Source organism: Eschscholzia californica, unplaced genomic scaffold (assembly GCF_041429995.1).
Source record: "Eschscholzia californica isolate CP2 unplaced genomic scaffold, dmEscCali1.0.p SCAF_1, whole genome shotgun sequence".
Lineage (NCBI taxonomy): Eukaryota > Viridiplantae > Streptophyta > Magnoliopsida > Ranunculales > Papaveraceae > Eschscholzia > Eschscholzia californica.
The window spans coordinates 78510104-78527696 of NW_028238198.1; the positions used below are offsets into that span (position 1 = coordinate 78510104).

The 17593-nt window shown below is 37.4% G+C and overlaps 1 protein-coding gene across 2 annotated transcripts; it reads right to left on the reverse strand.

The window, feature by feature from the left end:
- Nucleotides 1-7631: 7631 nt before the first annotated feature.
- Nucleotides 7632-17533, reverse strand: LOC147569494 (uncharacterized). 2 transcript variants are annotated; one of them, XM_086655982.1, is made up of 11 exons: nt 16989-17533; nt 12817-12883; nt 11173-11528; nt 10855-10977; nt 9628-9708; nt 9415-9503; nt 9260-9334; nt 9087-9148; nt 8937-8996; nt 8285-8479; nt 7632-7874 (listed from the first exon to the last, which is right to left on the reverse strand). In XM_086655982.1, exons 4-11 carry the CDS (start codon nt 10975-10977, stop codon nt 7783-7785), a joined length of 777 nt encoding a protein of 258 aa, XP_086512108.1. In that variant the 5' UTR covers nt 11173-11528; nt 12817-12883; nt 16989-17533; the 3' UTR covers nt 7632-7782. The 2 variants fall into 2 exon arrangements, with proteins under 2 accessions (XP_086512108.1, XP_086512109.1); XM_086655983.1 differs by lacking the exon at nt 12817-12883 and having other exon boundaries at nt 11173-11280; nt 17249-17533.
- Nucleotides 17534-17593: the final 60 nt, after the last annotated feature.

Here is a 17593-nt window from a genome sequence, read left to right on the forward strand (position 1 = left end):
GGTTGCTAGATATCCATTCTTCCATGTGGGACTATTCTCACAGAGACCATATAAGATGAATACCAGAAGCGAAGAAGTAAGAACTCCATGAACCATTCAATATATAATCATGGAAGAAACCAGATTTCATTTAAAAGAATCGTTCCTGATACATACCACCATATAATGGGAAAAGGGTTCACAGACCCTAAGAGAACTGATGTAACTACCAGTATAAGAAGATTCCCATTTAATCCCACAAGATGGTTGCGTATATCCCTAAATTCTAAAACCAGTATACAAGTTCCATCTACAAAGCCTGACAATGAATTTATGTACAACTAAGTTGAACCTAGAGTCACTTGGAAGTGCAAACTAAGAGAATCAATCAAAATTGTAGATCTAACAAGAGGAGAGAGAGAGAGAGAGAGAGAGAGAGAGAGAGAGAGAGAGAGACTTACACAAGTCTGTAGCCCCAAATTCGATCGAAGAAGAAAGAGAAAAACTTGAGAAGGAGAAAGAGAACGAAATGTTGAACTGCCCTAGGGATTTGTAAGCCCCCTCGGGAGAGAAAATATCCACTTTTGATCGAAACTTAAAATCCTTCCATCGACAGTGGATTTATTTTCGCGGGGTGCGAAATTTTTCGCCAAAACAAAAAAGTACGCGCAAACTAATCACCCACGGAATGTAAGAAACCGTCGGCAACACAATTCTGCCGATGAAAAGAAAGATCGTCGGCCAAATCTTCCGGAAAGAAAAACAGGGGTGGTCCACTTATGAGAGTTATGTTAACGGCTCTTTGAAAAACCGTAGGGAAGGGCAACCTATGGCCGACGGTTTATGTAATATCCGTCGGGAATATATCCATTTCTGACGCCTTTCTTATAAGCCGTCGAGAAATTGCGTTGCCAATAAACCCTTTTTTCGCAGAGGAACTTGTTTACTGGTTTTAGAATTTATAAAAACAATAGACTTGGACCTTGACCTGTGTTTACTACTTGACCATATATATAAAAACAACTTGTAACCCTAATCTTCACTCATATGTTCTCTTCAAAACCATAGATCTTACAATAATAGTACTAATCGAACCAACCTCATAGATATGGATATTTTTGTTAGAAAAATTATCTTTGGATACAAATCAAGAGAGATGGAGATTATAAGCTTGAAACGTGTACTAGGTATACTTTCCTTAAAACATTATTTGCCCCCTCTCTCAATCGAGATTACTTGAAGGTAAAAGGTAAACTGATTCCCAAGATATGACAAGCCTTTGTGAAACTACAAGTAATTTGTGGAGATTTCACATAAGGAGCATTAAAACGCCTTGAAGATGGAAAAAGACATTCCGACATAGTTTCTACATATTGTTTTCATCAACTTCTAGTTTGTTTAGAGAAGATCTTGTTTAGTATCTTCACAACATGCATGGAGGTCACTAACTTTATAAATCGATTTAAAAGTGTTTTTTCCTAATAAGACTGCTAAGCTCTATATGAATATCATCCGTTTTTCTAATTGAGAATTGTTTGTAATGCGCATGTTAGCCATCGAATTACAGGAAGAACATGTCAGAAGCAAACAACGCTAATCCAACTTTATACATGACCTCTTGAACCCCAAGTTTGGCAAGTTTGGGGCTTATTAGAGCATCTCCAATGCAACACTCAAACTCTAAATCTTAGAGTGCCACATAGGATTTTTTTGAGTTTTCTCTAAAATCCATCTCCAATGCAAAACTCAACATGAATCTCTAAAGTGATGTGTCAAGATTCATTTTAGAGATCCTTAAGGGGACACTCTAAGTTTAGAGTGTCCTCTTGAGTTTCTCTAAGTGCCACATAAGCAAATCAATTAGTTTTAAACTAAAATATAGGTTTTTAGAGTTTCTTTTGAGTGTTGCATTGGAGATGGTTTTGAAATAGAGTGTCTCTAAATGGCCAAATAGGAAAGAGAGCATTTAGAGATCCATTTTTCACACTTGACACATAGGATTTTTAGAGTTTTTCTTGAGTCTTGCATTGGAGATGCTCTTAGAAAAATTAAGAGAGAATTTGACATACACCCCCAACAATATATCGATATTAGGACTACGCCCCCGTTTTTTGAAAACTTTTGTCTTATACCCCCACTTGGACGGAAACTGTGATCTCGTTGTTAACTTGACTGTGTGCGAAACACACGTGTGAAGTAAGACATTTTTGCCCCTTTAAAAGCTGATGAAATATTTTTTCAACTTTGCCCTCCAATGGTCATCTTCACATTTTTGCCTTTATAAAGTAGTTTCATCTAATACACCTTATTCCGTTGAAAGAAATGTTATCTGGGAGTTGAAATTTTAGGAAAGATGGGAGGAGGTGCTAACAAGGGATCAACAAGTCAGGTTTTCGTCTTGTCTTCCTTGTTTTAATTGATTTACTGTTGGGGGTCCTTCCCTAATTATCGTAAAACAGTGGGGGTATTTATCTTAGTTTGATTTGTACATCTTATTTCGTACTCCAAGTTTTAATACTTTTTGGCAAGAAATATGTTGCCAAATTTGTGAATTGGAGACACATTATTTTATACTCATCTTGTAAGAATGGAAAATGTGGGGGTCCTTCCCGCCTGGCCCCCTACTTTACGAGAAATACCCATATGGCCCCCTATTTCTGTTAACTTTAACTTTCCGTCACTCTCTCTCCTCCATCTCTTTTTCTCTCTCTGCCATGTCACGCCACATCATCTGTCACGCCACTTCATCACCTTCTCCGGCAAGGTCGCCGGCCGACCAAATTTCCGGCCGGCGACCTTCAAACTAAAAAAAAAAAAAAAAAAAATTTTTTAGTTTGAAGGTCGCCGGTCGGAAATTTGGCCGGCCGGCGACCTTGCGAGAGAAGGTGATGAAGTGGCGTAACAGATGATGTGGCGTGACATGGTAAAGAGAGAAAAAGAGATGGAGGAGAGAGAGTGACGGAAAGTTAAAGTTAACGGAAATAGGGGGCCATATGGGTATTTCTCATAAAGTAGGAGGCCAGGCGGGAAGTTGGTCACAAAGTAGGGGCCATTAGGGAAATAACCCAAAAAACAACAATATATGGTCTGAATTTCAAATCCTAAACCCTAAATATGCACAACTAGACCAAAAGTTCATCATTATGTTAACTTTACAGATAATAAGTTAAAAATAACTCATTGATAACTACCAGAACTCCCTCCTTCAGCCATTAATGGTCTTTGTCACAAGAAAACCTGAATATGGAACTTCAAATCACCCGACCAAATATCCAAATGTTGCTAACTTTAGAGAGGGAAAACACACTCTTTTGCTCAGGAAATCAAAATATTTGTGTTGCGATGGATAAAACCCTAGTTGTTGATGGAGAACGATTTTCAGAAGCAAAAAAAACCTAGTTGTCGATGGTGAAAACCTGAAGAAGAAAAACGCGGGTAGTTGCAATTGAAAAGACATACCAAAAAGTTTTGATGGAACACTGTTAAAAATTAGGTTTAAATTCCAACCGTCGGATCTGTGGAGATGTAGATATCCGTTCGATTAAAAAGGGGCAAAAGAGTCATACTTCACGCGTGTGTTTCGCACACGGCCAAGTTAACACCGAGATCACGGTTTCCATCCAAATGCGGGTACAAATCAAAAGTTTTCAAAAAAACGGGGACGTAGTCCTAATATCGATATATTAGTGGGGGTGTATGTCAAATTCATTAATGGTGTGTTTGGTTGCAGGATTCCTAAGTAGGATTCCTATCAAAAGTGGGATTTGGTAGGAATCATGAATCCTTGGTCTGTTTGGCTACCAAGAATCCTAGGACTCTTGAATCCTAAGGATTCCTAATTCCAAAAATTGTATTGGACCAAAATCCCACCTTACCCCCTAGGATTTGCTAGGATTTTGGATTAATGAACCTAAATTTCAAACTTAAAATCAACAAAAAAATATTTCCTTCTACAAAATCATTATTTATTTTCAAAATTATTATTTTTTTCAAAAATCATATTTTTTCTAAAGACTTTTAAAAATACTCAAATAATAATAAATCATAGGATTCTTAGTTGCCAAACAAGCCAAATAATATTACTAGGATTCATGAATCCGTGGAATCATGAATCCCAAGGACTCATGAATCCGCGGATTCATGATTCCGCCATCCAAACACACCATAATATCATTTCATCATCATTATTATAATAATGAATCTAGGAAACTACAGAAAGAGTTTGGTGTCCACTTTGTTTCTTCATATATTGGGAAAGAAAAAGTGATTGATTGAAAAAAATCCTAACTTGACATTATGTCTAAAGTTGTTTCAATCTGTTTTCTTTTCGTTTTTATCCTCTTTTCCACCTCGTGTAAATAATAATTGTTATCATTTCTTTTCATAATTTTAAGTTATTTATAACTTTTTAAAAGTTACCATTCCCCAATAGTTTTGTATTCCTTTAACTAGTCATTTAATGGTGTGTTTGGTTGCAGGATTCCTAAGTAGGATTCCTATCGAAAGTGGAATTTGATAGGAATCATGAATCCTTGGTCTGTTTGGCTACTAAGAATCCTAAGACTCTTGAATCCTAAGGATTCCTAATTCCAAAATTTGTATTAAACCAAAATCTCACCCTACCCCCTAGGATTTGCTAGGATTTTAGATTAATAAACCTAAATTTCAAACTTAAAATCAACAAAAATTTATTTCCTTTTTACAAAATCATTATTTTTTCAAAATCATTTTTTTTTCAAAAATGAAGGAATCAAGAATCCTAGAATTCTTATTGGTTACCAAACAAACCACAAGAAACCATTTGGATTCATGAATCCCAAGGACTCATGAATCCACGGATCCATGAATCCTGCAACCAAACACACCATAAATGTATAGTGAAAAACCATGAACGGATAATTATATGCATTAGAGCATCATATGCATGAGTGGAATATTTTTTCGATCAATGTTTTGCTAAAACTTCACTTATTTCATACCTTAATTTACATTTGGAATCTGTAAAACTACATTACTAATAGTTGTTGAAGATAGATGGTGCAGGTTGATTTTTAATTTAAGAAAAATAGCAAATGTTTTAGGCATGTTTTCTAACTATATATGTTTTACTTTAAGGGTCCGTTTGATACGTAAGAAAATTAAGTAGGAAAATCTATTTTCGTAAAAAAATCGATTTTCTGTTGTTTGGTCGGTCACTTAAGAGGTGGAAAACGATTTCTGACGAAAAAAAACTTGGGAAAATTGACCAAAAAATTTTACCATCTAAGATGGTAAAACTGATTTCTTACTCACCCCAACACTCCGCGCTCTCTTTCCTCCTATCCCGTGAGTCTCTCATCTTAACTTTCTCCATCTAATTAATAATCTCCATCTTTGAATTGACATCTCACTTTGAAATTCAACTAATCAAACTATCATATTTGGGAACCCTAACCTCCAATGGAAGAAATTTGCAAATCCAAATTGAAAATCCAAATTTTGTAGAACCAAAAACACAAATAGAAAATCGATTTGGTTGTACAGAAATTCGTTGAAGCTGGATCAAGTGTGTTGTTTTGTTTCTAGGTGTTATAAAAGTTCAAAGGCTTGGTGGTAATTAGGGTTTAGTAATGAGAAGAGATGTCGAATGACTAAAGGTTCAGTCTGAAGCTAGAGTTGGATAGCCATAGTGGATTGTTAGAAGAATGATGGTTCGTAGTGATGATTGTTAAGGATAATGATTAATTATGTATTTTAGCTAATTAACTTAAACCTAAGGTCTGTTAGAAATGTTGTTAAGGCAGTTAAGAAGTTAGTTAGTATAGTTAGTTATTTGGTTGTTTCAACTTCTCTCTCTATAACTAACTTATTCTCTCTCTCTCTCTCTGTAACCAACTGTTTCTTGTATACAAGAACAATTGTAACAGAAATTCATTAATGAAAAGTGAATTCAATTTAACTCTTTCTTTGAGCTTCTCCATTTCTAATATGGTATCAGAGCCACTAATCAATTTTCTTCTTATTATTCTTCTTCAATTTTTCTTCATCAATTTCTGCCTTCAAATCTCTTCAGATTACTTGTAAGTTTTTCAACATGAGAATCCATCTTCATACATCACTGAATTTGAAGATTCTCATCATTATAATGACTTTCAACCACCATCTTTCTATCATGATACCTACTATACTGAAAACGATCCCACACATCATGCTTTTGTTGTCCCTTCAGAACATTATAATTCTACAGAACTATCCAGTTTCTTTCCTGAAATTCATGACACCTATAGAAGTAACACATCCAGCTTCAATCAACCTACTCCTACCATGAATCCTACTACTTCTACTATGAATACTACCACTTGGAATCCTGATTCAGGAGCCACACATCATGTCACTTCAAATCTGGCCAATTTAAGTATTCAATCTGATTACAAAGGCAAAGGACATGTCAAAATTGGTAATGGTACAGGTTTGCGTATCACTCATACTAGTTCTTCATATGTTTCTTTTAATTCTAAGTCTTTTCTTCTTCAAGACATACTTCATGTTCCTAACATTAGAAAGAATTTACTAGCAGTGCATAAATTTGCGAAAGATAATAACTGTTTCTTTCAATTCTTCCCTGATTATTTTAATATCAAGGATCTTCAATTGGGTAAGGAGCTTCTCAATGGACCCTGTGAGGATGGTTTATATCAACTTCATCTTCAATCACATCAATCTCTTCAGAATTGTTGTGCTCTTACCACTTCATTAACCCCTGATTGGCATTCAAGGTTAGGTCATCCGGCTTTCAGAACTATGAAGCACATTATTCTATCACATAAACTGCAGTTTGATTCTTTGTTTCCTCACATTTGTACTTCATGTCAAATGGCTAAGAGTCATGTTTTACATCACAGTCCATGTATGTCTACAGTCACTTCTCCTTTAGAAATAATTCACTCAGATGTCTAGGGGCCTTCTTCTATTCCTTCTCTTAATAGTTACAAGTATTATGTAACCTTTCTAAATACTTTTACTAGATATACATGGATCTTTCCAATTACTCAAAAATCTGATGTCTTTCAAACATTCTTATTGTTTAAAGCTCATGTGGAGAATATTTTTAATTTGAAAATCAAGTACTTACAATCTGATGGGGTGGGGAATATAGAAATGTCTCATCTTACTGTCAAGCAAATGGACACTCTAAATCTAAATTGTCCTCTTGAGACAGTTAGAGATCTTCAAGAGGATAAAATTATTTGATTTGTTTGTGACAGTTAGAGATCTTCAAAAGGACACTCTAAATCTAAATTGTCCTCTTGAGAATCTCTAAAATAAATTTTAACGCCATTTTTGGAGATTCATGTATACCATAGTACCGAAATCTAACAGAGAACAATTTCCTTGACATTTAAACACTTTGGGTAGTTTCTTGAATTGCCACCATGAATGATCCAACTAATTGAATGATGCATAGGCAGCTTTTCAACTAAAACTTCAATCTCGAGATTCTCGGGCATAAAGTTTGGTTTTAGCACAGTATAAGCACAACTTTACCGGAGTTTTAAACGCAAAATCATTTTTCCTTTCCACCTGAACCGAGATAATTTTAATGATTACCTAACAAATAAATAAAACAAAGTCACCATGAATCTGACGATAGAAGGCATTAGTAGTCTACTGACTACTAAAAACCGACTTGAATTGCCCATAAATAAAAACTTATAAGTCAAATCCTTCCATAAACAAAGACAACAAGCAGATCAAAAACGCAGACAACTCAGAAATTCTTCCCAAACCAATACACTTTGATTGGAACTTTTCTCTCTCCCACTCTCAAGCAGTCACTGGCTGAACCTCCTGCTGCTGACCTTCGGATCTAAAATCCCTACCACGACCGCGACCTCTTCCTCTGCCACGACCACGACCTAACCACAACCCAATGATTATTAGAGTACTAGATCATCAATCGGAAAATATTTAACAAGCCACTAAAAATAATAAACGTACAAAATTAACTACACATCTTTGAGTCACCAAAGCTAGTAGTCACATTTATTGCATTATAGCAAAGGTATATGAAATTAGAAAGCTAAAAGTGAACAGAATCAGGACGAAAAATCTGAAACTATGACTAGAAACTATCCAGGACAAATTAGTTTTGCGGCAAGAAAAAAATTATGGTTCCAAAAAAGAAAATCTGAGTGTTCCTCCATTGAGAAAAAAAAAACTGAGGGTGAATGAGGTGTTTGGAAGATCACATATTATGAATATAATGATGCATTGATGCTTGATTAAAAAGGACGAAGTGCCATAATTTATGTCAAAGTGGGCTCACCACGGGCTTGAGGAGGTGCATTGCCATAATCATTATAACCACCAAACTCATTTTGCATATCTCCACCCCCACTGTATCCTCTTCCACGTCCACGGAACCCACGGGCCCTCCCACGGCCTCTGCCTCTGCCTTCATATCCACGCCCACCGTCCCAACCTCCATCTCCGTTGAACTCACCACCTTCATTGAAATACCCTGTATTCACATATATATGAGATAAATCACAACACCTCCTGGAGGTACTGACAGGATATTAAAAACTTGTTAAGGAGATGGAAGTCTGAGTCATTCATATTTGTCAAATAGCACTTGCAAACATTTTCCAGCAGAAAGGCATTTTACTAGCTGAATCCTGTGCTAAAGTTGAAAAAATTAACCGTTTGAAGGAACATAAATTAGATTATTTATCATTAAGTTTATATATGGTGCTAATTAAGACTAAGCTTCATCAACTTAAACAGTCATCGACACGAAATATTTTGTCGACACCCGGGCTGTATTATAAGTTTTAACAACCTTGAAATATCTGCCGGAAATATATGATTGATCACTCTGAGATAAAACATTATGGGCTCAATGACAAATAGAAGATTTGGTTTGACTTATCATTTTCATACTAAAAGGACTAAAGGAAAGTATACTAAGATAGTACCTCGACCTCTTCCCCTCCCTCGACCACCACGTCCTCTGCCTCGCATCCCAGGAGATCCCTCTATATTTCAAACAACAAAATTGTAAAGGTACTAATAAAGAAGAAATAACAGAACAATTAGAAACCTTCACAGTAAACCGTCTGTTTTACCTCCTTCATAATCAAATTCAGTCCAAGGTTTTACTTGATCAGCTGGAATAGGTGACTGGTATCTGCGTTGTTGAGGAAAAGGTCCAAAGAGTTAATCATGAAACTCGTATAAACGCTGCTATACTTAAAAATGACTACCCTGTGACCGAGTGAAAGGTAACATTCTTATTTACCCTGTGGAGGATGTATCCAGTTCCTTCTTGGACAGTACAATCGTAATCATTGAAACATGGCGGGTAGTTTCCAGGCTGCATTAATACAAAAATTGTCAGCGGTCTATTCAACCAGATTCTGTACTGTAAAGCACATATTGCCATCTAATCCTTACGGAAGAAGGCCCTCCTCGAGCGGCTCCCACATGTCAGTAATATCCGTGGATCCAATTGCAGTGTTCTGATGAAGATCAGCAATCCTTCTCTACAATAAGACTTGAACACATTAGGGACAATCCTTAAGATAATCACTAAAATGTCATGCTCAATAGGAGGTAACAATAAGAACAATGACAAAGTCACTATTGAGGATGTACCAAAGGATTTACCTTAATTAATTCAGCAATCATCACAGTCTTGTTGATTGCTCTTCCCATGGCTTTAAGAACAATTTCAGACGATTCCTTTTCCTACAATAGAGACAACCAATAGTTAGTAACATATATTAAAAAATAAGAAAAAGCAGCACAACAGACACATGGACGCCCACAACCTTGGATGCAAAATCAAGACTAAAACAAATCATATAGAAAAGTTAAACATTGTGGGGATGTGCATCATTTAATAGGAAAATTATATTTTGGGGCATGATTCTTCAGTTGTTGTTTTCTTCATATTGTACTGTTGTCTAATGGTATGGTAGGAACTGAAGAGCAAACGCTAGTTGCAAACTCGAAACGTGTGGTGGCAACAATTGTATGGTTGAGGAGATACAAGAGTAACAAAACAAGTGGAGGCGACAACAAAGGCAATAGAAAGAGAGAAAGAGAGAGAGAGAGAGAGAGAGTCCGATAAAAAAAATTATTGCTTCTCCTATGCTTCAGAAGCATTAATTCACAGTTTTCTTTCTCTAGCTCCGACATTTAAAACAACTTTTATACAGAATGCCCATATATTTCGGAGAATCCTTCTTTAAATGTGCAACCTAATTAACACAGAACTTCAGTTTAAACCCAACCTATTGAGAAAAAAAATTTACTCTCAATGCTTAATTATATAGATACACCATATCAGGATTAGGATCGAGTTATTCAACGCATAACTAACAAAAGTGTTATAACTGACAGATAATGTAATAATTACAATAATAGAAGAAATATTGAAGAATAGCAAGTAGTGTTGAGAAAGTAATGAATACGATCCAATGCACCATGAAAAAAAAGGGAAGTTTTGTTGTTTTTAATGGAGTAGCAATCATGGCAGACATTTAGTTGCTTCACAACATATTTCGATAAGATTTTCATAAACTAAATGGACAAAAGCTAGTGCTTTTAAAGTCTCTCGAGTATCGATAACGACTATACTAACAAAGAATAACAACAAACAAAATACTAGTGGGAATGATACAACTATTTTTGAAGTAACCACTTCAAGAGTTTTTTCAGCATTGTTCGATAGGAATGAATTCAATAAACCGAAAGCCCTTTTAGGGTTTCCAAGGAAGCTAATGTATCCACTTGAACACAATAAAACCTAAAGTGATACTGATTTTATATTGCGATTTAAACAATCCAAAAGCAAGAACCGAATGAAATTGAAAAAAAAAAAAAAATCACCTGAAGAAGAGTGGTGGCATAAGTAATGTAATTTCTCATCCTTCCTTGAGTTGTTATTCTAATCTCATTCTCGTTTATCGGCGTCTCAGTTCTTGGTTTCTCAACTCTTTGGTATCGATCCATCTGAAAATCACCCAAAAGATAAAAAACACAATAGATTAAGTGTTACCGCTAATATCAAACTCAAAATCTAAAAACCCAATAGAAGTTGAAAGGATAAGAAACAGAACTAATACATGGAAGAATTTGATCCCAATATAGACTAACAAAAGTTTTTAGAGAGAGAAAGTGAATTCAAAATTAGGGTTTGTGGATTACCTTAACGTTCTTGGAAGAGAGATGGAGAGAATTAGGGTTTCGGTGTGTTTCTCTTTTCTTCGCTATATTCTCCGTTTCCCGAAGATGTTCGTGGCGCCCTTTTCTTTCCTTTATATAAGAAGAGAGAAGAGATGTGAGTGCCCGGTTAACTGATAGGGTTACTTACGATTGCGGTCTTCTAGCCCGTGGAAATAAGAGGGTTTATTCTATTTCAGCGCCCTGAAGATGACCAGCTAACCAAAATGACCCCTAAAGATGACCAACTTTCAATTAAACCCCCTTTACCGTCAGTATACTTTGATAGTTAGACATTTTCTTTCCGTTTTTACCCATATTTTTGAGTATTCATCGGTTTTCTATTGACTAGCCTAGGGCTGCGAAAACGGTTCGGGATCCGCCCGGACCGTTTGGACCCGCTAACCGCGTGCTACCCGAGCCGGGCTTATAGGGCCGGGACTCGGACAGGGACTCAAATCCGAGTCCTGGCCCGATAAGCTCGTCTGATACCCGCCCTATAGTGTCCGCCCGCTACTCGAGCCCGATTAAAAGATAAGCCCGGCAACCCTACTCACTATCCGCGTGAATTATTTTGATCCAACAGCTGAGAGACCTCAGCCGTTGGATCTAAATAAACACCCCTTAATCCTATAAATAGGATTCTTAGACAGAACCCTGATCTTTACAGCCCCTCTCTCTCTGCCTCTCTTTCCGCCACTTTCTCTCTGCCTCTCTCTCTGCGCCTCTCACTCTCCTTCATTAAGTTATATCTATGAAAGATTGAAAGTATGAGACAATGATTCCATTACTAATTTATAAGAAGACCCCTTTCCTAAATAGAACCCTAAAGCTAACCCTAATCCCCTTTTCTCTCGGCGCCTCTCCCTCTCAAACTTAAACAGAAACTCATCCAATAGAAATCCCAACTTCACTTAACCCTAAGCTATGATTCTATTAGTATTCTTTGAAGAACCATTACCTTCTAATTTTGATGTATATGTTATTTTATGATGTATGGGTTTAAAATCAGAACATTGTAAAAAATTAGGTGTTTAAGTTCATCCATCAATGAATGCGTTTGTAGTATTTTTTTTTTTTTGCATCAAACTAAACCACCCAATAAAGGAAGTTGTTTTTTGTTTGTAGGTTTATAGAACAGTATGCTTCTCTTATTCTCTGTTTTGGTAGAAACTAGCAACTCAGAATAAATGTTTTTTGTTGGTTTTGTTTTGGAGATTACTTTAGTTAGTTCTCATGTTCTCTATTATATTTTCTTAATCTTTTAAGTAATGAGATGTATTTTTTTCATTGTGTAAGCTTTATCATACAAATATTGAAGTTCTTTGGTGAAAACCCTAATTTGGGTTGTTGAAGAAAATTAGGATTTGGTGGGAAAGCCCTAATTTGGGTTGGTGAAGCAAATTGATTATTATTATTTTTCAATAAAGTAGCCCGAGCCCGTCCGACCCGAGCCCGTTGGAACCCGCTCGGGCAGCCGGGCTCGGACGGGCTATGGGCACCAATATGGCGTGTTTGGTCCGGCCCGATCCGCCCGACTCCCTACCGCGGGCTCGGCTTATCCGAGCCCGATCCGCCCGAGTACGGTTCATTGTTGCCCGAGCCCGTCCGCGCCCGCCTGATTCCCACCCCTAGACTAGCCACATGCAGTATCCTCTATTAAAGTATATTCAACCTGGGAATAAAATTTCTACGACTTCAGGTTGAATAAAATTTCTACAACTTCGAACAGCTTTTTTTTTTTTTTTTGTTGAAACATTGCATTAATTAAACTTTTAACGTACGATTACAATATAAAGAAATTAACATATAAGGCACATTCTTCCAAGTCTTTAAACTATTCTTCCTTCTCGCCCATTTCGCCAATTTGTCTGCCTGGACATTTAACTTCCTGTTAGAGTAGTTGAAACTGACACTTCCTAGCTTCCGTTGAATGTCTTTAATCCTTCGAATGTGGATATTGGTCTGCCACTGCACTTGATGATTACTGCCTTTTAAATGCGCTATAAGATTACTGTTATCACTTTCGATGATTACCGAATTGTGGTTGTTTGTTTCTGCCCACTTGAGGCCATGAAGGATTGCTAGAGCTTCACTTTCTTCACTTGATCTCGCTCTGGAAGTCGTACCCTTAGCCTCTAGAAAGGTGGACTCCGAGTCATGAGCTATCATACTGATACCGATGATTGAATCTACTGATTTATAAGAAGCGTCTACATTGATCTTAATAAACGGGGGCTTGGGAGGGAGCCAAATTTCTAGCTTAGCGTTCGTTTTAGTTTTGGTCGTTTCTTCTTTTTGCGGTGTCCAATTAATCATATTGATGACTGTTTTAATCTCTGTAATCTCGTATTGGAAACAGTTGTCACATCTCATTTTCCAAATGTTCCATAAAATGGTAGCAAAGTGTATTTTATTACCTGTCGAGCTAAGTTGTGTTGGATCTTGCCACGAGAAGATCAATTCCCCTATTGATTGAATATTTTCTGATATTATATTGAATTTGAACCAAATATTTTTTGCTCTGGGGCAATGTAATAACGCGTGTTCTATGGTTTCCAATTCATCGCAATTGGGACACTTAGTATTCTGGTCTATGAAGTTACCTATTCTTGCTCTTACTGGAAGCGCCTTGGAACAGATTTTCCACATAAAAAGTTGGATTCTAGGTATAATCGGCATTGACCAAATGAAGTTCCAATTCGGTGTGTTGGAGGGTATGCTTGTACTCCTGTTATTCAAGTGGTTGTACATTGATTTCACAGTATATTTTCCAGATTCTGTAAGGGACCATTTTAACGAATCATCTCCTTCCTCATCTATAGCGATTGCTCTGATTAGATTGGATGTGTCATGGTCAAAAGTTTCTTGCAATATGTTTTCGTTCCACGAATTATTCGATATTAGCTGTGAAACCTTAGTAAGGTTCGAATTCTGAGAGTTCGGTATGGGAGCGTTTATGTTGGGGATCCAGTTGTCGTTCCAAATGTTGATCATATTCCCCTTGTGAACTTCCCATGTGGAAAGTTTGTTAATTAGGTCGAGATGTTTTCTAATATTTTTCCATATCCATGAATGGTGTTGTTTTGCTGGGCCTGGGTATTCAGCTTTAGGGTAGTATTTTGCTTTAAGTAATTGTACCCAGGCCGCTGTAGGTTCAGTCCTTAGCTTCCAAGCTAACTTACTGAGGAGAGCTATGTTATCTAGATCAGGCTTATGGAGGCCCAACCCTCCCAACCTTTTGGGGAGACAAATGTCGGACCAAGCTTTAGTGCATATACCTTTCGACTTACCCCACCAGAAAGACTTTTGAAGAGTCCTTATGCGGTTGCTTACACCTTTAGGAATGGCGAAGCCTTGCATCTGATATCGGGGTACGGCTGCCGCTATAGCTTCGATGACTACCGTGCGGCCTGCCTGCGAGAGAAACGAGTGGTTCCACTTAGAAAGTTTTTGGTTAATTTGTTCGACTAGCTCGTTAAAAATTTTCGTCTTATTGGCACCAATGAATAGTTGTGCTCCGAGGTATTTCTCCGAAGTGGAGGCGTATTTTACTTTAAGGGATCTCATGATAATTCTCTTGAATTTAGGGTGTGAGTTTTTCGAGTAAAATATATTGGATTTGGAGTAGTTTATCATTTGACCCGACGTAGCACTGAATATTTCAAGGATATGTTTGAGGTTATGCGTGTTTTCAATCGAGTTACGGCCAAATATAATACAGTCATCAGCGAAGAGCAAGTGAGTAATTTCCAGATTGGGATTGTTCGTTGGAAAGCCTTTAAATTTGCCAAGACCTATGGAAGTGGTAAGGAGGCGGCTAAGCCCTTCCATGACCAGAGTGAATAGAAAAGGGGAGAGGGGGTCTCCCTGTCTTATGCCTCTGGTCGGGTGAATGATCTCACCTGGGCGCCCGTTCACCAAAACCGCCATAGACGAGGTCGAGATGCAATTTAATATCATTTTGAGCCATTGTTCAGAGTATCTCAGCTTTCTCATAATATCTATAATGAAATTCCACTCAATCCTGTCAAACGCTTTTGACATATCGATTTTGAGTCCAAAGTAACCCTTAGCTCCTTTTAATTTTTTGTAAGAGTGGATTATTTCTTGCCCGATAATAATATTATCAGTAATATTTCTGCCAGGCACAAAAGCTGCTTGGAAAGGAGAGATGATGTTATATAGTGTGGATTTGAGTCTATTTGCTAAAATTTTTGTAATGATTTTGTAAGTAGTGTTTAAAAGGCTAATCGGCCTGTAGTCTGCTACTGTTTGGGGAGACGAGGTTTTCGGAATGAGGCAAATGAAAGTGTGATTCGTCTCAACCGGGAGAGTAGCATTTATGAAGAAACTATGGACCAAGTCATAAATATCTTTACTTATCGTGTCCCAGTTGGCTTGAAAGAAGAAGGGAGGGAAGCCATCCGGCCCCGGGGCCGCATCTTTTTTTAACCAATGAATGGCTCTATCTATCTCATCCCTATCTGGGACGCTCGTAAGCACCGAGTTTTGAGCTGTGGTAATAGTAGGATGGAATAAATTAAGAATGTCTGGGTTAGGTTCGGGATTAGATGTAGTACTAATGTTAAGTAAATGTTTGGAGAAAGTACTCTGTATATCTGTTAATGTTTCGTGCCACGTATCATTGTTGTCTTTGATTGCTAGAATTCTATTGGTTCTGCTTCTTTGAATTGCCTGAGAGTGGAAATATTTGGTATTCTTGTCTCCCAGCGATAAAAAATTATTTCGTGATTTTTCCTTCCACATTCCTTCTTGGATATTATAGAGTTGTTCGAGTTGAGCATGTAATTTGTGGTTTTCCTCATGATTTAGACTGTTTTGTAATGTGGTCGTAATCTTTTTAATATTATTCTCTATGTTTCCAAAGGTAGTTTTGTTCCACTGACTTAGGTGTTTGCTGAGATTTTTAAGGATTTTTTGGATATTCTGAGTGTTATGGTCATGGTTGTTGTTATTCCACTTATCTTCAATGAATTCATGGCATTCCGGATGGGTCATCCAGGCACGGACGAACCTGAAAGGTTTAGGCTGCGTATGAGTGTGAGTGTAATCCGAGTGGAGTATGGGTAGGTGATCTGAACCCACTGAGTCTAAGTGATTAATGCAGGAGTTCGTATATTTCTGGAGCCAATGCTGGTTAGCTAGCGCTCTATCTAATCTCTCTTGAATGAGATTTTCGCCGAGTTGTTTGTTGCTCCAAGTGAATGGGTTTCCTTGGTATCCCATATCCATGAGCTCTAATTGGTTAATGATGTTAGCTATCTTAGGTCTGTTCGAATTGGAGCTACTATTTCCACCACTTTTATCCTGAGGATCAAGGATGATGTTAAGGTCGCCTATGACTATCCAGGGATTATCCTGCATAGGTTTCAGTCCTTTAAGTTTGAGTTTCGTTTTGTGGTATGGGCTACCATAGATGCATGTGATGATCGGGTTGTTGCAATTATTTTGCTCTTGTAATTCTAAATGGATAATATTAGAATCCGAGTAAAGAATTTTAACCTTGGTTTGTTTCTTCCAATATAACGCTAAGCCTCCCGCTTTATTAAGAGGCTCCACGAAGAAACTGTTGTATTTTTGGTTTATCGGAATGGCTTTTTGGATTTTATTAGATCGATTTTTAGTCTCTATCAAGAAAATAATGTCGGGCTGGTTTTTGTTTATGATGTTCATGAGATGTTTCTTTGTGAGGAATGTGGAAATACCTCTCACATTCCAACTAAGAATAGTTGGGCTTATACTAGGTGCAGTGAAAGTTGACATTTATTCCGGTTTACAACTTCGAACAGCTTGTTAATGTATAATCTCACCGTTAGGTAATTCTAAGGGCACCACACGAAAAAGGGGATCATCAATTGGGAATTTATGAGCCCCGTGGCGACAATTGTTTTGCATCAGACCATCAGAGGTACGTCGAAACGCAGCCTTTATTTGACTGCATTAGAACATGTGACTTCGGGTTTCCAGAATAGCTACACGACCACCCAACACCCACTTCACAAGATGACTCCATGCTCTCTCAAAATTGACAAATTACTTAAGTTTATTTGGGCCCATGGTACGACCAAGGTGGACGACCTCTGGCTAGGTCTAAATTAACAAATTAGAGAGCCTCGACTTCAAAGGTGAAGTCACTCGGGCTCTTGTTGCCCGTGAAGTCACTCAGACTCTTGTTGCCCATGAAGTCACTCAGACTCTTGTTGCCAACCAGGGGTACCAGTAGTATTTCATCGCGGGACCCTCACATCTCGCCCGATTATAAATGCACCTCACATCTTAATATCTTTCAAATGTGAAAGACATGTCTGGATTTATATTTTACCTGCGCTTCCGTGTAAAGATCATGAATTAAAGACAATCACTAGAATATCCATCCGTTGAG